The sequence below is a fragment of the Amblyomma americanum genome, chromosome 1 (assembly GCF_052857255.1).
Source record: "Amblyomma americanum isolate KBUSLIRL-KWMA chromosome 1, ASM5285725v1, whole genome shotgun sequence".
Lineage (NCBI taxonomy): Eukaryota > Metazoa > Arthropoda > Arachnida > Ixodida > Ixodidae > Amblyomma > Amblyomma americanum.
In genome coordinates, this window is record NC_135497.1 from 200,972,316 (window position 1) to 200,994,658 (window position 22,343).

At 45.7% G+C, this 22,343-nt stretch overlaps 1 protein-coding gene across 1 annotated transcript in view; it reads left to right on the plus strand.

The window, feature by feature from the left end:
* The window catches only part of Tim23 (translocase of inner mitochondrial membrane 23), a 42,314-nt gene that overhangs the window by 17,572 nt on the left and 2,399 nt on the right, over positions 1–22,343 (plus strand). The window contains exons 5-7 of the mRNA XM_077648286.1: positions 8,974–9,032; positions 15,107–15,217; positions 19,936–20,070. Coding sequence (XP_077504412.1) covers positions 8,974–9,032; positions 15,107–15,217; positions 19,936–20,051 — 286 coding nt within the window. The 3' untranslated portion in view covers positions 20,052–20,070. The remainder of the gene's footprint in view (positions 1–8,973; positions 9,033–15,106; positions 15,218–19,935; positions 20,071–22,343) is intronic.

Sequence of the window (22,343 nt, forward strand, 5' to 3'; positions counted from 1 at the left end):
GTGCAGGCTTTCATTATTATTTTGAGTTTTGCCACGCAAGCAACGCTGCAGTAGCTTTGGGTCTCCCAAGCACTCATATATGGGGAAAAGTGCTTTGCACACATGTGGCGGCAAATTATACCTGTGCTTGGGAGCGGGCTCGCCCTTGGCTGCAGCAGCGTTCTGGCGGCACCATGAGTTTGGGCCTGTTGGGCACAAAGTGTGGTTCGCTGCACTATCATTTGATGTTACATGATAGTATGTCGCCATCACGGCCTTGTGCATGGCTCCAATATCTCCAGCATGGGATTTCAGGGCCCAGCTGTAATATGATGTCAACTTAGTGACAAGGTCGCCTGTTAGCTTTCCTTTGCCACTAAGGCTCTCTTTTGCATTGCCTTTATGCTTGGCAATTGCATTGCGCAGAGCCGTGCCCATTCGCTTCTGCACATGGTTCGTGCAGTCTCCTTTTTGTATTTTTATATAGCCATACACAGACAATTCTTGCAGTGCAAGAAATGTGCGGCTATCGCCATCTGAAAGGACAGTCGTGTATCTAAGGCCATGTTTTTCCCATGACCTTTCGAATAACACAAGTCCAGCCTGTACTTCCATTTCACCGGACTTTTTGTCCGTGTTTTTTTGGCACAAGTGGCTGTCACTCCATGCTTGATAGGACGGGTCGTCGTCCTTAGGCCCGCGCTCGCACCCGGCACAGAAATTGCTAAACACAACGTAATCCAGGACGAGCCCAGTAAAAAGTTCAATCACTGCACCGACACCGATGCGGGATGAATGACCCCGAGTCATCCACGAACCATCGAACGAGACGGAAATGTTTCCGGGGTTGTCAAGGTTCAGCTCGTGGTAGAGCTGCCGAACAGAATTTGCGCTGTCATTCAACACTTCCTCGGCTGCGCGTGTTGCTGCGGGCGTCGGCTTGCTTTTCACATAGCTCTGCCACGTTTTCGTGTGCAGGCCACGATGCGATATATTCATTGCAGCAAACACATAATTTAGCGCGGTTCGCCTATTTCCAGTACTTTGCATCGCGCGTGCAGCAAGAATGTTTACGGCAAACGGATTTATCTTTTGGCTGCCTTCCGCGCGTGGCGAGCTCCATGCCGACGCAGTGTCTCCGCAATTCACACACACGAGGGACAATTTCACCGCTAAACCATACTCGCGATTCCCTTTAGAAACGTGCACATCTCCGCCACACACTCTACACTTCACGGCACGCAACAGTTCGTTGAAGGAGTCTAAACTCAGAATAGAGAAAGCACTATCGTCCGCACGGCGACCGTCTGTACCGTCAAGGGGACGGTCGTCACAGCTTCCGATGAAATCAAGCTTTTTCTTCGTCGCTGCAGTCGATTCCAGCTCCTGCAGAATTCCTTCCGCTTTTCGCTTATTTTCAAGTAAGTCCGAAGGCTGCAGCATCGTTGTGTCGCAGCGGACGCAGCCGCTGTGCGTAGACGTCGCCGAGCTCGTTAGGCCTATTTCGTCCGCGGGGACTTCACTTGCCACTGGCTCCTGCACGTTCTCAGAGCATTCGGGTGACGCAGGACGTTTTCGGAAGTTGTCACCGCGCGCGGACTTCTTCTTTTTGCCGAATTTGTGGCGCGAACGAAATTTATTGAGAGGCATCGTTGGACCTCGGTCTCGACTGTCAACAAAATGGCGTCTTCGACGCTTCCAACGCTGGCTCAAGCAGACGATGCATGGCGGAATCCGCCAATCGGATGGCTCGATTCAGTCACGTGTGCTCAGCAGCGAATCAGACCCAGCATTTTTTGCTTTTTTTGTGGCTCTTTTTCTCGGTGGCCACTGAGGGCTTGCAACCAGCAATGGCGGGAAATTGAAGCCTAGAGAGCGCTCTTTCAAACGAGCCCAACATGGCCGCGATCGGTACGGTGGAACGCCGGCTCCGCACGATGAAAAATGTGCCGTTTTTTCGTCTGCTCTTGCGCAAATTCAGACCGCGCGGTGATCTAAACTCAATAATACCCTGAAACTACTGACTTCTGGAAGAAGAGAACTGGTGAACTTGGAGAATAATAGCTGAAGATTCCGAAAATGCTATTTTCAGAAAATCGGTTTTTTGGCCATTTTTTGGTCTCAAAGACCCGTGTCCCCCCTTAAACCTGCTCTCTGCCGTACGTGGTACTCGGAGACGGCGAGAAACCTGAAGACAGAAGCGGGCTTTAATCCTGCAAAGACTAAAATCAATTCGCAACATGCCGGTGTGTTTGTTCTGAGACTATAGACATAAAAAAGAATGTACGCGAAAGAGTTGATGCAACTAATACACCAACAGAAGAACACTTTTGTTAACCGTCACGCCAGCTGTCTTAATGCCAGTCGAGGAACCCTACGACAGCGACGAGTATTAATCTCTAAAATCAAGGTGCTAATTAAGATCCGACATCTGACGACGCCGGATCACGTAAACAGACCTACAGCGTCCGCTGCTGTAGCAAAGCTCTCAACTGCACGACTTTCTCCTGCATGATTCACTGCTAGGAATCGCACGTCCACGAAGATTAATTAGCCACTAGTTTGCGTACCAAATAACATAATAGAATGACTCACATTTTTCCTTTCCTATACTCCGGGTGCAGTCCGATGCCCGCAAGAGCACGACTCGCTCATCCGCGTGCATCAGCTCCGCCATCTTTAGACAGCAAGTTAGCCTGCATTGTGCAGGAGCTATCTCGCATCTCGGCGGGAAGGGATAAAAGAGGGACTGAGAGAAGAAAGAGGTGCCATAATGGAGGGCTCCGGAATAATTTCGACCACCTGGGGATCATTAACGTGCACTGACATCGCACAGCACACGGGTGCCTTTGCGTTTCGCCTCCATCGAAACGCGCCCACCGCGGTCTGGTTCCAACCCGGGTACTCCGGTTCAGTAGCCGAGTGCCCTAACCACTGAGCCACCGCGGCAAGTCTTATATTTTCGCCATTCGCCGTTTCATCACTTGGGTTGCTCTGACTGCGTTGACCGAGGGGCGTTCAGTATTCACGAAGTTACATCCATTCGCCGTTTTGTGATTGCGTCCGCCGGTTCCGCCGCTTTGAACAAAAAGTGCCTTGTCTTTGCGTGTTGTTGAAGGTGGGGATCGGAGTCGCTCTGACGGGACCACGGATCCAAGAACGACACTTGCTCCGACCGCCGCCGCCACCACCAGGACAGGACTGCCGATGAGTTAAAGAGTTGGATGATGGGAGGAAGAAAACTAGGAGGTTTATTTACATTATTTACAAGCTTTCAAGTTCAGAAGGGAGCTCCTTCAACTGCATCTGCAGTCCAGTTTTATACACTGCGTCTTCCCTAGATTCCCCAGGTAGGGGACGCCCTCGCCGTGGTGGGTGGGGCCAAAACTTTCACTATCACGCACAAACAGACACCTCCGCACACATGGACACGCCCCTGGCATAAGTTCAGCCCGAGGGAGAGGGGTATGCGGCCAGGACCCCAGCGGGCTGGCAGGAGACGTCAGGTGTTCGGCTCTCCGCCGGTCGGTGAACTTCGAAGAAACCGAGGCGCAGCCCCGCCGGGAGATAATCCCCAGTGGTTCGGCCATTAGAGATGGCCGGCGAAGCCTGCAGACAAGCCACTGTGGTGATCCGTCCCCACGCTGGTGCTGTGCCCGTGAGGCCAGGGGTTGTCGGGTCGGGTCGGTGGAGACGTCGGGGAAAATTGGAAGACAGCCGGAACCACTTCGCGGCCGGTGACAGCGACTCCTTAAAGGGATTTTCGCAGAACCCTGCTCCCCGCTTGTCCCACGCAGCAACGACCGGGCGAGCGCGGTAAATGCACCCCGCAGACACCTGGCGAGAGATTCTGTCTTGGTTGCAATCCTCGAGACATGCTGGCGCCAATCCTAATACCAGCTGGCGGCCATTCCTAATAGTGTGTTTGACTAGCGGTGTGGTGCACACTTGGTTGTGCACAACATGGCCCCGCCGGTGCCGCCGGGTCCGTCAAAGAAGAGTGGGAAGTATTCAACTAAATGCCGTGACCTTGATGTCTACCGTGTACAGTGAAAGCACAACTTTGGCGCAAATACAGGCGCAAATCGTCGCCAGCAAGAGAAATTTTCCACAAGGTAAAATCAGTCACATTTTTAGACAGATTTTATCTCATTAAAGTGGTTTTTTATTACTTCACGGATCTTTCGGACTGTAATACCCCTGTCACACGGCCAGTTTCAATCACCCTCGAGTCGAGGGTCTTCGAGATTCTCAATCGCCATCGAACTCGCCGCTGCTACACGGCAAATCTCAATGGCCATTGAAATGGTTCTCGTGTCTTACACCACGGATGTGTGGCGCCACAATCGCTACTTTGGATTTTGTAAAAATAACAAAAATATTTGATAAATGTATACTAAATGCTGAAATACAGGCATACGCGATAGTCGTTCAAAACCCTTTTAATTGCACGTACGCGACGGACATATGCTTACACTGCTGTAGCCACTCTAATACAAGACGAGCCAAAACCAAGCCAGTCCAACTTTGTCGGAGCGCTGCTTCGTCAGGCTTAAGACCTGGGAAATCGCCATGATATCTGAAAAGCAAGAGCTATTTGTCTCTGGAAACCTTATGCGAGGGTAAGAATGGACAAATCGAAGGCGAATACAACAGCTTAGAACACGATATTGCTTTGAGGGATTAGCGACGAAGCTGTTATCGCTGTGAAGCGGGCGGGCAGGGTGCCGCCATGTTGTCAACATTAAGTACGCAAGCAACGCAAAGACTGCAACGCAAAATTAATGCGCTTAAAACCAGTCTAATATAATTTTAAAATAATTTTACAGACTGCTTGCATTAAATTTTATGCGAATAATGTTTGTTCGTGTTTTTGCACCGTGAATGGGTCGTGTACGAAAGTGCGCTTGGCGCCGCTCGAAGCAACGCTAGCAACCTTGGGCAGCGCTCGAAGGCCCTCGAAATCTCGATGGAGTTCTGCGCTACTCCGTTGACTCGATAGGCTATTGACTCGATCGCCATTGAAACTGCCCGTGTGGCAGCGCTCGATCGCCTTTGAGTCGATAGACTATCGGTTCGAGGGCCCTCGAAATGCCCGTGTGACAGGGGTATTAGATTTGCAGACGATTTTTCGGGTCCATTTGAGTCTGAAAAAAATTGGTCGGCGACTGTAAAGGAGAACCTTGCCAACATTATTATTTACAGACTCGCTAAGTGTGCTTACAACCCTTCAATCCGGAAATGCAATAACTCCGCTGCTTGGCGACCTCATAAACAACATTACAACAGCCATAGCTCGAGGACAATACATAAGACTCTGCTGGGCACCTAGTCATGTTGGCATAAAAGGCAACGAAAGAGCAGACTTGTGCGCTGCTAAAGCTTGCGGAAAACAAATTAAAAATGTAAATATGCCCTGTAAAGATTGCATAAAATTTCTACATTGTATTGCAAGGAAAAAATGGCAGTCCGCTTGGAACAACGAAATAAATAACAAACTACAACTAATAAAACCAGTTTTAGGCCAATGGAAGTCATCTGTGCACCAAAAAGGTTCCAAGGAAGTCCTTATCTGCAGTCTCCGTATAGGCCACACACACATTACACACAACTTTCTGCTTATGAAAAAAGACAAACCAGTTTGTACATGTGGAGATGAACTTACATTTAATCACATCTTCATGCTCGCAACTGGAAAAGCTAAGGAAATACGTAGTGCTTTTCTCCATTCTATAACCAATGTATCCGTTTTCACCCAGCACTGCTCTTAGGTGAAAATGCAATTGTGGACATGTCCTTTGTTTTTATATTTTTTAACAGAAGCTGGTGTTCTTAAAAAGATGTAAAACACGACCCAGTGCTTCGCCTGATGCACCTCAGCCACTTTCTCATTCCCGAGAAAAGGGGCTGAGGTTTTGTATCTGATTTGTTGGGGGCCTCCAGTCCTTGCACAGCCAAGGACGGCTGATGAGGTTGCCCGACCTCTTTTGAAACTTTTAATATTAGCCGTTTATTGATATTGTTTTGCTGTCAATACTAGGTAGAAGGAAATAACTTTTTAAGCTTTCTACACCGTCATATTTTTTTATCTTTGTAAAAATCTTCACAGAACAATTTCTTATACCTTGAGCTTGGCGCATGATAGCCTTAGTTGCTTATGCGCCGTTAAACCCAGTACAATACAATTTAATGGCTCATACTCGCGGTGACCATCCGTCCGCGACATCGCCACCTAGGTCACATGACCTTGTGATGTCACGTCACCTTGTGATGTCACGGGATCTTAAGGTCACGTGATCTATAATTTGCGTAATTCAAATCGGTGCAATGAATCGCAAATGGCTTTCGCCTTCCTACAGTTAAGAGATAGCTAAGTGCCTCCAACGAATTTTTTTTGACAAACACACGTGATTCCTACTTTATACATTGAACATGGTTGGCCGTGAAACTGATATATCAAACTTCCCAGCGCCAAATGGTGCCTGTTCGGGTGGTAGGCGGCGCTTTGCCGCACTACACAAGTAACTGGTGATGCGGCAAGCGGCAGCGCCAAGGTTTGCGCTTTTATCTCGTACTTGCAAAAAGCGGCGTGTAGGGTTGTAGTCCTGCAGTCATCATGCGTTCAAGGCCCTGGCATCCGTTGAAAGCGCCCTGGAAGCAGCAGGTGGTTGTAAGCTTGCAGTAACGGCGCAGTGCTCATGTCTGGTGTCGTGGAGGTGGTGAAGATGGCGGTAGCTTTTGCTCTGGTGTAACGCTTTCCACGCGACACTGCTGTGATGCGGGGAAGCCACCATAGCTGGCACTAAATCTGCGCTTGTGGTGCTTTGTGGGAAAGCCAATCTAATGCGCTCTGCTTTTTTTTGTGGTATCCGGAAGCCGCGAGTGCCTTCGAAACACTGCTGAAACCTGGGAAACACGTCTGTCTGTTTCTCTAGTGAGGATCGCCTGACTTGCTGTCTCTTCACTGACTTTATTTTGCTCGTATTGTGTGCATTTATGGCAAAATTTTGTTACGAATTTCTGCTATATCGAACTATTTTAAGATTTTTTACCTATCCGCTTTAATGAGGTTTCACTGTGTGCAGCTTTTGGCGCTTCATACGAAAATACCGATCTGCATTTTTGCAATTCTTAATTTGTGTGCAAGGTTTTTATTAAAAAGCTTTCATCATGTGCAAACCAGGGTTGCCTAAAACTGCATCAGCACAGTAATAGCATGGGCACCTTCAAAGCAGGGCAAAAATTTTGACCTCCACTTTGCTGGTCAACTGCTCCTGTGATGCATGCAATAAACTGAGATTTGAAACACTTGTAGGGGCGGCTGTGTCTAATGTACTGCCTTTTTATGAGTGAAAACTAAAAAGTAATTGCAATTACTTTTTGTAAATAATTGTAATACAATGTCATTACTTTTTGTGATCAGTAATTGGTAATGTAATTTAATTACATTTTTGCAAGGAAGGTAATTACTAGTACTTTTGTAAAGTAATTTTGTGATGTTTGCAGGGTTTCTAAATTTTTTGTAGCCTTGGGGAATCCCAACAAATTTCAGGAGGTGCTGAGCAGTGTTGTGTGTCTTGGCTTCTATCTTTTCTTGTCAAACATGAATGCAAAAAGGAGTGTGCAGATGCATGGCATCTTAAGAAATACCCAAGTTCAATTGATAATGCGGAGGCCTGCTGCAAAGTGGTGCGCTGCCATTCGTAAACACTGCTTCTACTGAGGTGGCAGAGTCTCCTCTGTGCAGCAGTTGGACTCTGGTGCTCTCTCCTTATCGGTGATGGAACCACCAGTTGCCAGGTGAGGGGAAAGGAGGAGCATGTTTTGCAGTGCACACCGTTCTGATTGACTCAGACCGCCTCAACCTTCACAGCGCTGCAGACAACTTGTGAGGTGGAGTATAGTGCCAGTGCAGCAACCAGACCAGCTGTGTCTGTGGGTTGCCAGTTGCTTTCCTACCTGTGGTTGCTTTCGTTACATTGATGTCACGGCCAAATGATATGGAAAATGAAAGTAATTGTTACAGAAGATGGCTCCAGTTTTTTTTTTTTTCGCTCTACAGCATCAACCAGCTTTCACGCCACTCTTATGCAGGACAAAATCATCTGGAAGGGTTTAAGTATTAGTGCTTCCAGTGAAGGGGTGATATATTTTGTATTCGTCAGTGAATAAGCATATTCTGGGACAAAGGTTGGCCTGATGATCATTCATGTAAATTAGAAAGAGCAAAGGGCCTAAAAATGTTCCTTGGGGCACACCTGAAGTAATGGCAGGGAGAATACTTGCTAGTATAAACCCTGTTCACTCTCATATCTGGCGGGTGGCAGGAGGCTCCTGTGTAGCAGTCCTGTGCCCCACCAGCCACGATACTGTTGCCAGGTTTGCAACTAAAAGCTCAACCTGAGAGCTGCTTGCAGCCCAAAAAGACTGCACAAAGGAAGGTGGGGAGAAGGCAGTACACCTGGTTTCTCTAATAGATGTGTCCAAGGGCACTGAAAAAAGGCCTCTTCACCACGCCTTGGGGCAGGGGTCATTGTAAGATTTACTTGACAACCATGGTTGCCGGTATAGTCGTGTTAGTCGTGCCCATATAGGTTGCCCATATAGGTGAATATGAGGAACTTTATCAACTGCTTTCTTCCAGATGTAAGGACAAAGCGTCGAATGCTTCTAAGATCCAGGTTATAAAGAGCATCCATCAGGTCTCGCATGAAAGGTCTTTGAGGGTGCCATGTGGGCGTGGGTGCAAAGAGCTCCCTCCAACTACGGTACAGGTTCATCATTCTCTATTATTTATTGGTTCTTGAGGAAAAAATAAAAATGCCTCTCCATTGTGGGCCCCTCATGATGGTTCTCTATCAGGCTCTCAACGATGTTGTGATGCATTAGCGCCCAGTTTTGCCTTTTCTCAAGAGCACTGATGCCAACGGAGAGAGAAGCCTAATGGCTCAAATTATTGGTGCAGTTATTGATTTTTTATTTTGTTCATTACAGAATGCTCAACTTCATTACCAAGGGAGGCGCTGGGTCAGCAAATGTTTTGGGAGTCATAGGTGAGTACTGCTTTTTTTCTTCTGCTAAATGAGATACTTGGTTTAAGTAAAAAGGGAAGTGCACTAATGCATAGGCAGCGTAAAGGTTTGGGAAAGTTGGTGCGACATGCTCTGTGAGAAATGGTGCGGCAGGGAAAGACATGGATGAAAGATGTGGTGCTTATGTGTGTGTGTTTTCTTTTTTTGTCCATGTCTTTCCCTGCTGCGCCATTCCTCACAGAGCATAGTGATGGTTTTCTGAAATTTGAATGTTTCTTAAATCTGTGGGCCACGAAACAAGACCTCATTTGCATTCTTATGAACTGCATTGTGGCTTCCCTTAAGGTTTGACTCATTATATTGTAACCGCATGCACTGTATAGAAATAATAAGAATTTGTTGTAAGCCTAATCATGAAGTGGTATGTGAAGGGACGTTCCCCTACATTTTTCCCTCCTTCCACTACCACTCCTGCTTGATCTGCTATGAGGGCTCTGTGGCTGTGGTGTTTGGCTTATGTGAATGAAATTGCAGGCCCAGCCTTGGCTTTGGCAGCCACATATTGATGAAGGCAAAATGCAAAATTGCCCATGTCCTGAGGTTTTGGTGTGCATTAGAATAACTGTGGCGGCAGATATTAATCCAGGGCACTCTACTGTGGTGGGCTTCAGCACAGTGTTGCTTTGATATGCAGTTAGTCCACCGACCCAATTGAAACCCCCCACTACCCTAAACCCCAATTACCACCATCATCATCATACTTACTTCCACCGCTATCATCCCGCCTATATCCACTGCAGGATGAAGGCCTCCGCAATTAATGTCCAATTAACCTTGTGTTGTACAAGGTGCAGCCACCCAACTCCCGCAGACTTCAAAATCTCATCCACCCAGCTGGCTTTCTGCTGCTCCCGTCTATGTTTTCTTACCCTTGAAATCCACTCCATTGCTCCAAGGGACTGTCGGTTATCTTTTCTCTGTGTTACATGCCCTGCCCATATCCAGTTCTTCCTCTTAATTTCATCTAGAATATCGTTAACTTGCATTTGTTTATTAACCCGTTCTGCTCTCTTCTTGTCTCTTAATGTTACCCCTATCATTTTCTTTCCTTAATTTAATTTTGGATCTTTCAATTAGCTTTAATGTATCTGTCCCAAAGGCAAATACTGGCAGGGTACAGCTGTATTCTGTTCTTCCCCCTTGAGGGATATTTACTGCTATTTATTACCCGAGAGTATCTGCCAAATGCATTCCACCGCATTTTTGTTTTTTTAGCTGTTTCATTCTCATGGTCTGGATCAGCAGTCACTACTTGTCCTATAGGTGTTTCATTACCAATTCTAATACCTGCTTCCTGTTCTAAAGTGTTGTTTCCATCCCAGATTGTTGAGCATTAGTTTTCTTGATGTTATTTTTAGATCCACCGGTCTGCTTTGAGTGTTTAGGTCCTTAACTATGCACTGTAGTTCCTTCCTTGAGCTACAGTAGCCGACGGGTAATTCGGACCTGTAGGATATTTCGGACCTCGATGAGGCACTGTCAGTCACCCCATAGAAGCGCATACATATTTGCAACGGATATTTCGGACTTAAAAAGTCCAAAAGTTCGATTTTTCGGACTAATTTCAGTCGCCTGTGGTCCAAAATTGGCCATCTTATCGGCTTTTCGCCGGCGCAAAAGGCGCCATCTTGGATTCAGGTGGATTTATGCTGCAGTTGGCTTGGCTTGACACACTTTCGGTGCCTCATTGTTGCCAGTAGAGGTCCCTGCGATCTCTGACACTTCGACGTGGCAGCCGGATTGTCATCGCCGCCAACTTGCTCTTGTTGCCGCGTTGCCGCGGGCAGTTATCGCTTGTCCCATACATTGAAAATTGGTTGTTGGGAAGGAAATTGTGCAGGAGCTATCTCACATCTCGGTAGGAAAGGATAAATGAGGGACTGAGAGAAGAAAGGAAAAAAAAAGTGCCGTAATGGAGGGCTCCGGAATAATTTCGACCACCTGGGGATCTTTAACGTGCACTGACATCGCATAGCACACGGGCGCCTTTGCGTTTCGCCTCCATCGAAACGCGGCCACTGCGGTCGGGTTCCAACCCGGGTACTCTGGACCAGTAGCCGAGCGCCCTAACCACTGAGCCACCGCGGCAGGTACAATTTTTCTCAGGCCGCGTTGACCGAGTGGCGCTCAGTCTTCACGAAGTTACATCTGTTCGCCGTTTTGTGATTGCGTCCGGCAGTTCCGCCGCTTTGATGGAAAAGTGCCATATCTTTGCATGTGTTTAACAAGCGGTGTGGTGCACAGTCGGATTGTGGACAACATGGCTCCGCCGGGCCCGTCAAAGAAGCGTGGGAAGTATTCCAACTAAATGCGGTGATCTTGCTGTCTAGCGTGTACAGTGAAAGCACAACCTTGGCACAAATACAGGCGCAAATCGTCACCAGCAAGAGAAATTTTCCGCAGGGTAAAATCAGTGACATTTTTAAGCCGATTTCATCTCAATAAAGTGATTTTTTTTGTACTTCACGAATTTTTCGGCCTGTTCGATTATTCGGACCATTTTTCGGGTCCCTTCGAGTCCAAAAAATTGGTCGGCGACGGCACTTGGCAGGCCAGTGCTATCAGCAGCAAATCACAGTGTACTAAGGCATACTTTATTAATAAACTCTTTTCCCCATCTCTTCTCAACGTAACCAGCTGACTACCTGTGTAAATGTGCGTTGAATAGCAGTTGAGAGATTGTCTCCTTGCCTGACAGCTATCCTGATTGACATTTTGTGATTTTTGCCTCTGTAGGACTATGGTCTTTGCATAGTCTGTGTATAATAGATATTTTCTAGCACCTTTCTTTGCATATGCCTCTTCCACACCTGTTTTTGTACTCGCTGCCTGCATGGCTGCTTATCTTTCGATGAATAAAATGCTTATTCATAACCTATGAAGGCTATAAATAGAGGCTGGTTATATTCTGTAGATTTCTCTATAACCTGATGATGTGAATATACTACTAGTCTGTTGTTGAGTTTCCTTTCCAAAAACCAGCCTTTTTAATGCGATAGCATTAGAAGTCCTATTCACGAGAAATGCCAGCATCCGTCCATCCATGTCACAAAAAAGCAGGTGGCCCATCTGCCACGTTGGCCAGGTCGCAGTGAAATTAATTCAGATAAATTCAACTCTTACCACAATTTCTAGGGTGCTATACATCACTTTAGACCATTCCGCCTGACTTGTACACCTTCTTGACACACTGATCATGCAAATGCTCACTGCTCTTAGGCTCTATACGCCTGGTGTTGATTTTAACATGGGCACATATTTTAGCCTGAGCCGGCCAAGAACCTTGTGTTTAGCACTCTTTGGCCTTAGATGCCCTTGCGCCAAAAAAAGCCAATATCATCATCAATTAAGATAAATTCATTTGTCCCCTACCCACCGTGGCCCTGTGCATCAGCTCATTGGCTGAGAGATAGCCTCCCGAAGAACTTTGTGTAGAAAAATGAGCTTTACGGGAGCTTGGGAAGAGCAACCTGGGTCTCACAAACCCCATCGGTGGCTGTATTTCAAACAGCCACCTGCCGGGGCAGTGGCACATCGCTTCACCGCTGCAATACTGTGCCAGTGGTGGTATGAGGACCCCCCTCCCGCAATCTGTGAATCCGTGAAAGACGAGTACTTGTGCATAAGGGATCTGTAATGCTCTCGCATTGTACGGGGTAGGTTAAGCGTAGAAGTTTTCTTTTTGTCAGTTAAGTCTTACGTTTGTAGTAATTCTGTGTGATTACCTTATAAATTCCTTGTGTAAGTAGGCCGTGAGCTTTTCGGCGTTTATTTCATTTTGGGAATTCAGTGTTTTTTGGCTAGTTGTTTGGCGCAAACACTAAAGGCAGTAATTATCAGTGAAGAAAAACTCAGTTTAGAGAAGGGGGAATGGACACAGAAAGAGCTTAACTTTTGTTCACCTCATCCGTACACATGCTGTGCACAGCTGGTCGTAATAGGAGGCTTGCTGACCTTGTTGACTCAACTGTGTTAGCATGCTTTTGGTGACAGCACCCAACTTCGAAAATGCTCGCTTAGTATTCGTACCGGGGATGTTAAAAGGCGTATGGGGCAAAAGGAGGTAGTCGCACGCATATAGTTTGCAAAACAACGGAGCGACGACCACAGCACTCTCCCATACTGTGGCTAGTTTCAACCCCCGGCTAAAGCTTCTTCAGGCTGCTGTCATTCTGCACTACAAGTCTGGAGGTCTGATCGTAGGGCACAAAATCACCTTGCAGCTCAGTTTCCCGCAATGTTCAACAATTTGGATGGCTATCTAGGGGTCACCTGTTAACGGCAAGTCATAGTGCTTGTTCCGCTGGATGTTCTTTAGCAGTTTCCATGAACATCTTGAATGATGTGCAAAAGCTGGGGGCTACAATCTTATTCGTCATCTACTGTATTAATATTTTTTTATTTCTTTTTTTATTTAGTGGACTTCTGCAGGTGCCTGATTTCACTTCTTTAGCTGGGCAACAAGTTTCACACCAAGGAGGGGACACATCTTGTATAGGACAATCTTGCTGTGACTGAAGCATCTTCATAACCTTGAGTAACGAGGCAGATGTCTCGTATAGGAAGGCCATTCTCAGAAATCTTTGCAAATATTCTAGTTTAGACAAACGCTTTGAGCTCCCAGCTCCTCTCTCCGACGTCATCGGTGCTCTTGAGAAGCAGCGAAATTTGGCAGTAATGCTTCACAATGTTGATTACAGCTTGATAGAAAATCATCACGAGGCGCTCACTTTGGAGATTTATTTTTTTTTGTTGTTTAAGAGAAAATAAATGATAGACAAAGTTTAATTTAATGTCGCAATTTCTTGCAGCTTTTCATGAGAGCTGTGATTCAGTACTCGCTGCTGAGACGGCTGTTGCTTTTGCTTATAAGCTCGGCCAAATCCAGGTTCCTTCATGCCGTATGTTTAAAAAAAAATGGTGCCACGCATCGACCGTTAAAATTTATTCTAATGACAAAAACTTCCCTTGAATCAAGTGTGCTGCCTAGGCTTAGGTGGCCGGATGTGCCTACTGTGCTTTTCAAAGGAGGAAATGAGACGTTGCAACAATATCCTAGCTAACGGAGGTTTAAAATATTGGTGGTACTTTTCTGAGTGTCTCCTCAGCGTTTTTGCTCCTTGAAAGGCAAAGGAGGAGGATTATTTTTTGGTGAAAAATGTTCGTCGGCCAGACTCGTCACGATCAGGAACTGGTGCTTTTCGGTTTCAGCCAATTCCGTAATTTTTTTTACTGTCAGATGCTTATCGGTGCTTTTTGGTTCAAACTGTAAAAATACTTTGCAATGGGAAGCTTTTCTTGCATAATCTCCACTTTCCTTCAAGAGCTCTTCAATTACCTAATCCTCACCTGCTGCTTTTCTGCCTCTGCATTGCTTGTTGGGCTTTCATTACATCTTTCACACCCCAGAATATCCATTTCCTTGACACTGCAACATCTGCCATTACATCAGTGTTGTGATTATTGCACCTACTGTACAAATCTTTACGGAAACCGTCTGCCATTTTATTTTATCCAGATTGCCAAGTACAGTGCCCTTCTTGTTTCTTAGAACATACATCTGATTTTTACTCATGCCTAAATTCCACTGTCGTGTAATAATATTACACCAGGCGGCGAACTCCCGTTCTTATGAGGAGGTGCATCTTTTGTGTCCTTTCAGGTATATTTAGTGTGCTTGAATCTCGACTAGTGTAGCGTCACTGGCTGTTAGCACTGTTTGCTGGGGTCCAGCAGCACCATAATTCTGGTTCATTACTGCTTTCATCAACGCTTGAATTTTTGTTTTTGCCGGAGAAGATTTGCAGTGGCTCCGGAATTTGAACCGTGGGCTTCCAGCATGTAGTGCTTCCAGTAACTCTACCTCTGTGATGTTGCTGGCAATCTAATCCAAACTAAACCAAGCCAAACCCAATTCTAAACCTGAACTGAACATTGACCTTACCAAAAGCACACCAACCATCTATGCTATGTGCTATGATTATGCTGTGCTTTGAGAAGAATGTATGGTTACATTGGCCTGTTGGGTATTTCAGCGGTAATGTATAGTGGATTTGGAGTACTGCTATCATTTGCACGGGGCGCAGATGATGAGCTGAACACCCTTGCTGCAGGCACCCTTACAGGACTCCTCTACAAGTCAAGCAGTGAGTTATTTTTGATTTATTTGTGTGCTTTGTTAAGAATGTGTAAAGCGGTTTTATCATTTATTTAAATCTTTTGCTATTGTTAGTTGCCCTAGTTCTTACTAGTCGCTGGTCTAGTTTTCAAGGTGGCTATTTGTCATAGACTCACTGTTTTTTCGAACACCATATTTACCGGAATGGAATGCGATGATCGCGTTTCTCGGTATGAAACAGGAAGAAAAATTGGAGGGACACTTCAACTCCACCTTAAGGGCATGACGCGACAGCTTAATGGGGTAATTCCCATGTATGCAGGAGGTCATTCTCTACTTTACATGAATCCTCATACCCCTTCTGGCACAGTGGTGCAGTGGTTAAGCGATGCACCACTGCCCTGCTATGGCAGGCGTTGCCATCGGTGGGGCTCGTGAGACCCAGGTTGCTCTTCCCGAGCTACCAGTCTTTATTTAACTGCGACTTGCCACAGTGGGCAGGTTGTGATGATGCCGCAAGGTCACATGACCTAGGTGGTCCACCTGCCTTCTAAGTTGCTCTCCGAGGACCACCTGCTAGAGCCGTGCCCGTTATTTTTCGCTCACAACGCCGGCGTCGACACTGGATTTTCTAGTGAGTGGATCCTTTAAAGCTGTCGCGTTAAAATAGGACATGAATGTAACGTAAGGAACGAGGCCACAGTATATGGAATGTAGGTAAAAGATTACGAGCGATAGTACCTCAAGTGGCTTTCCTGTGGTTCGTATTCATAAGAAGGTGACGTTGCCTTTGATTCTGAACACAGTACAGCAGTTTTCGCTACCAGTGTTTTCGCAGAAAGTTTTCACACGCAACTTCTTTTTCATGAGAGCTGCGAAAAAGGTTATCAGATAAGTTCGATAGAGTAGGACCCCGCTCTAGTAAAGTAAACTCGGTTATAGTAAAACCTGGACATAGTAAAGTGAAGCTGTGGTCCCATTTCGCCTTCTATGGATGACTGTGCATTTTTTTTTTCGGTATTAGTAAAGATAAAAAACGAACTGCCGCAGTAAAGAGCGTCCATTAGTGGCGATGTTTTTCCCGCGGAATGAGGACATCGTGATGATGACATCGTGGCAAGCGCGAAGTGTAGGAACCCAAGGCAAAATGCGCCTCTGTGAGGTGTCTTCACTACCAAGCTTGAGAACCACCAGGAGAAGCCAACTTAGAATTCTAAGACCTTAAATCTGTGAGGCAAAGCGCGTGGCGCGCACGGAAATAGTAAAGCTGGCTATGAGCTTAGAAAGAAGGCGGCGTGGGCTGCTGAGAAAGGAAAGCCACTAATAGTGCAGTGAGGGGTAGAAAATGGCGTGCGTTCATAGCATGGCAGCACGAAGCACGGGAAAGCAGCAGAGGTGCTGAGGCACTGCATGGGCAGTTTTGCCTCACTTGACTTTGCTGCACGCGTTTCTTAACTATTGCCTCTTAAATGACGCTGAAGCCGCAGAAGACGACGGCGTGATCACGGACAGCTTTGGTTTTCGCATGGAATCAAGCTCGCTTTATTTTTGTGCCCATATTTTATTCATGTGAATGAGGTACTTCCACAAGATGTAAATGATGTCAAAAACTTGATAACATGTGATAACTGATAATAATTATCACATAAAGGGACGATAAGAGCAAGATGTAGGGTACCATAATTTCCAGACTATAGTCCGCACCCAGTGTATAGTCTGCAGGGCCAAATTTTGCCTAAAAATACAAAATATTGCTTAGATAGTGCGCACCCGGTGTATTGTTCGCAGGGGCAAATTTTGCCTAAAAATAAAATTTTTTGAAGTTAAAATAATAAAGTTGATTTCATATCGGAGCTGATTTCGCTGTTATTTAGCACGGTAACATGTTGTAGGCGCCCACTCGTGACACATTTTTTTTTATAGCCACCGGTAGGCTGCTCCGGCTCTGACAAATGGTCTGAAAAGATAAAATCATGTATAGTCCGCACATATACATAACCTGCATGACGCAAAATTTCAGCTTTTAAGCATGTGTAGTCCGCGAACTATAGTCTGGCAATTACGGTATTTCTGCGTGTTTGTTTTATAAGCCAACACTTTGTGCTTAGTAAGCAGCCAGAGAGCATTGTCAGAGCCATGCGACCACCAACAACTGATATAGTAAAGATTTTTGCTGGTCTGAGCTGCTTTACTATAGAGGGTTCTACTGTACAAAGATAAGCACGGAGTTCTGCTGCATTGTCATTGCATCGACCGTGTGCTTTAGAGGCCTCATCGTAAAAGAAAAACTTCTCCCAGTCGTTCAACTGTGCAGCGAGTCATGCCTCCCAGATGTCGGTGGCCGTTCTCAGCAGCGTTTAAACGACTCCGTCTCTTACGTGCAGAGCCGATGGAAAATTGCATGCCAGCATGCGAGTTCGATGTCGCTAAAAAATGCATCAGGTACTGATACCAAGGAAGGTAGCGAGGGTGCCTTTTCGCATGCAATAGCGTCGCCAAGCTTTCCATGCACCTGAAGTGAATTATTGCTGTTATTTTGCAACATAGGCAGTGCTGTGGAAGTTGAGGGTGTCTGCCGAATTTTCATAGCACAAAACAAAGAAAGGCCTTTACGTTATGTGTGTTATATTATGCTTTCATCGGGACAAAGTTTTGAATTCGCACCTGGTGCGCAAGTTGAAAGTTTATTAATGCATTCAAACAAAGTTACAAACATACAGTGAGAGGTCCCATGGTACAAGACCGTGGTGGTCTCCGATGGCAAGTTTCTCGCTGCTCCGCCACTGTTTCAATATGTGATGAGCCTTGTCGGGCGCCTTAATTGAATGTTTTTTTTTTCTTTTAGCTCTAAACAGTTGGTTAGCCAGTACGACATTCTAAATTTGTTGTAACGCCATTATGGGTCCCATGTCGCAGAAAAGCTGTCGTCGGCGTCCTTGTCCGTAAGTGAAAAATCTGTGCAAAATCCCCAGAGGAGCAACGTTGGGAGCAGATGGGTCACCTAGGTCACATGACTTTGTGATGTAATGTGACCTGCTCGCCAAATTGTAAGCGACTGCCCACCATGGCAGGTGGCAATTAAATTATTGGTTGGTTGCGAGAGGTTTCTCGAAAGAGCAGACTGGGTTTCACAAGCCTCACCGGTGGCAGCACCTGCCATCGCAGGACAGTGGTGCATCATTTAACTGCTGCACCAGTGTGAATGTAAAAGTAGAGAATGACCAATTCCGCATATATGTGCATTAACTTGATAGCGCTATCGTATCATAACCTTAAGGGAGAGCTTATATGTCCTGTCCAGGTTCTTTTTTTTTTTTTCATTTCCCAAAATCGGGGTGCCGACCTGTATGGCGCTTTAAAGGGACCCTGAAATGATTTTGATGGTCATATTCTGTTGCGACAAATCTGTGCAGGTGGTCTTTTTGAATATTCATGTTAAGTTTAAAAGCTCTGCGTGGACTCTGTAATTTAAAAATAACGTTTAAAAATTGCTGCCAGCAACCGGTTAGGGTGACTCCTCACCGCGCACTGTTAGCCACCCCTACCCCAATGACGTGAATGGGCAGTCGGGCGAACCTTTTGTTGGCACATGCATCTGACTCCCACTATCTCCGGGCACCTAGCGCCAGCTGGGGGAAGCACGCAAGCTAAAGGGGAGAGAATGAATACAGGAAGACAACAAGATCAAGAGGTCACGGGTTCTAGGTGGTTCCTAGAGAAGCACCTCAGGTTTTGTCAGGGCGAGTGGAAGGAAAACGTTGCTCTGCGAATTGTAATCTTGCTGTTACATCATGTAATCAAGTTACCACGCAATAAAACCTGCTTATATGTAATTGTTGTCTATGAAGACAGCCTACGGCTGGCACTTCTCATTGGGCATGCTCAATTGACATGGGCAGGATGGGGCGCAGCGTGGTGCAGTCTTGGCCTGTTTTCTTAATTTTTGTCTGACATGTTTTCATGTGCGAGTTCAGGGGTGAGAGGAGGAGCACCATTTTTTATCGTTGATATCTTTTGGTCTTAGTGAAACCAGCTTAAAAACTTTTGCTGTGCAATGACGAGTGATGCAATATCGCTAGTTTGTGCACTTATCTTAACCTCAGTAATGCCATTTCAAGGTCCCTTTAACCAGTATGCATATGAATATGGCACAGAGTGGTCTTGTCTTTGCGTAATATTTAATGATGACATGAGGTGTGGCTTTTCACATTTATTTGCAGTATAAAAACTCTCGTCATGTTCGGGTAAATACCGTATGTATTCTACTGTACTACTGTTGCTGCACATCGCACCATTGTACAGTGAAGCAAGATTGAAATGCGAACAGCGCCTCTGAACGACACAAAATTTTATTTTTGTGCTTTCAGCTGCAGTATACAGCTAACTTTATTCATGTTTCTGATTAATGGGCCTACTGAAGTACGTATTCATAAACTGGTTGAAAAGTAATGTCTTGCTGCAAAGTAGGAAAGTATGGCGTATTTGCATGTCCATGTGTCATTCCGGCCTGTTTGTAGCAGTGCTACAAACTAGGCACGTAGTCAGTGTCATCTACAAAGAGCACTGTGATTGGCGCAGTTCACGATCTTTAGATGTTCACACATGACGACATGTAAAGTACAAGGCCAACTGGTGTACAAAGGACAGCACCAACTTCTTTGTAGAGCATGCAGTTGTGAATTGCTGGCCACTTGGGCTTTAAAAGCACTGTCCGATGAAGGGTTCACATGAATATGCCCTTTACAGGCGGCCTGCGGAGGTGCCTGATGGGTGGAGGAGTAGGCCTAGGTTTGGCTGCTTTGTGTTGCCTCTGGACAAGCAAGGACCGCATGAAGCAGATGTTCCTCACACATCCAGCTTGACTGCTGGTTGACTTCTTAGGTGCGCAAGACAGCATTATAAGGACATCCCTCATTAGGTGTCAGTGGCTTCTAACCTAGTGTGCACAAAATGACTGCTGTGTCATAGTCAGAGTGTCAGTTGCGGCTTAACTTTTTTGCTGTCATTAGTAGAGTCCCACTCATCACTGTGGCCATTCTTGTCATATATTCTGGTCATATGACCATTTTGCTCATATGTATTTGCACACTGCCCACCAAGTTTTGTTGCACCCTTTAAGCCATAGCTCATCTAGTAAGATGAGCTATGGCTTTTTTACAGCTTTAGTTGTGGCACTTGGAGGGAAGCACAGAGTTCATTTGTTAACTTTAGTTCCAAGCCCAATCATGGCGTTATTTTCAAAGCTCAAGTTGTATCAGATTTACTTGTGGGAGTTCTATGACTGGGAAGACTATTTCTGTAAGGAGGTCTGTTGCATTGGAGGACTGTTACCCCTGTCCTTTAGTGTTTGACTGCAGAACATGTTGCAAACATCACTGCCCCCATTCAGTAGAATGCTTTGAGGGCATCCATACAATGTCAAAGTGGCATCGTAGGACCAACAGACAAGGGCGCTTGGTGCAAATGTTCCACTAAGCAGTAATGTACACAGCAGTGAGTTTCATCGCAATGTCTGAAATTTGCAGAATGGTTCATGACCACAATGATTGTGACGTGCAAAACTTGACTACATAGGGCGAAATGAATATGGGTGCCTTTGCTGTGGTAGTGTTTATTGGCTGTGGTGGCCTCTTGGATGTCATGTGTGCCATTTTTAAATCTTTGAGGGCAGGTTGTTGGTACACCAGTGTAGCCATGCAACTGACGTTGCAGTTTGAATTCTGTTTTGGTTAGAGATGTGCGAATATCATATTTCTGGTTGAAAAAAGGAATTAAAATAATAGAAATTTGTTTTTAATTTAATGGAATATTTTTTTAATCGTCCCAAATATCAGTACAGGTAGGTGATTTAAAACAAGTGCTTTTTACCATATAGAGCCATGAGAAGAAACATGTACTCTATGCACATTTTACTTTACTTGTTATCGAATAATATGTTATACCTACATGGCTTACCAGCAGTATTAAATAAAGGAAGGAGTAGAGGAAATTGGTGTTGTAATAATGGTAATAAGTTGTATTTTGTAGACTAATCACTTGGGTACAATTCTTTGAATAGCGTAATTGTGTTTGCTGAAAAAAACTTCAATATGACTCTTTGGCTTAATACTAGAGGTGTGCGAATATTGAAATTTTCAAATACGAATATGAAGAAAAAATGGCTTCGAATATCGAATTGAATATGGAATATCTGTTCAGTACAAAAAAAATATTCAGAAAATGATAAACAAGCAAATGTTGTTGCCCTTATTTTTTCAAAATAGTGTATGGTCTTTGCAACTAAAACAAACAAAACTAGACTGCCTCAGTACCGTATAAAAAACATATGCACAGAAATGTATACTATTGATGAGACAGCATAACAGTATCCAAAATCAAAACCAGTTGTTGGGCGAGTTGGTTATGGATCACCAGATAACAGTATTCGAGCTGTAATGAGGTCATGCAGAACAAAATTCATAAAATTACAAGACTGGCAACAAAAAATAGCATGATGACTAGTAAAACCTCATTCATTCGGAGTTCAAGGGACCGGAAGAAATGCCACTTTATCCGAACGCCTGGGTTTATAAACTTCCCCGCGCTCCCCGAAAAAAAAAATAAAACCTGCCGAAAATGCGAAGATGCAGTAAGGCCTTATGAGGCAGCTCCATCGCGCTAACACCTGTAAGCCCGTGGCGAGCCGCCCGTTTTGGAGAACAACACAAATGGAAGCAAGGGGCCGGGGAACACACACTGGCGAACAGAACGGCTAGACGGCTTCTAAAATGGAAAAATAAATCACCTGCGACGCGCCAGTCGACGTCAAAAAGCCGCACGGATCTGGGATTGGACTACCTGCGAATGCGCGGGCCGACAGTTGCAGTTGCCGCGGGGCAGTTGCCGCGGGACAGCAGCGAAGCTCAGAAACCGAAGCTACTACGCGGCCAGGCTATTTTTTGGCCTAGCGACAGGGGCCTTCCGATCGTTGTCACGCCTGCCGTTATGCCCACTAAAGAGGTGCGCGGGTTACAATGCACCATGCAATAGGCGGGATTTTTACAGGATCGCTTGCCCTATTGTGACAACTCGACGCGCCCGTTCAGGAGGCTCCCTCGAAATTCCGTAAGTAGGCTTTCCCGCATAGCGTAGTTTACGTGAAAAAACACCAGCGA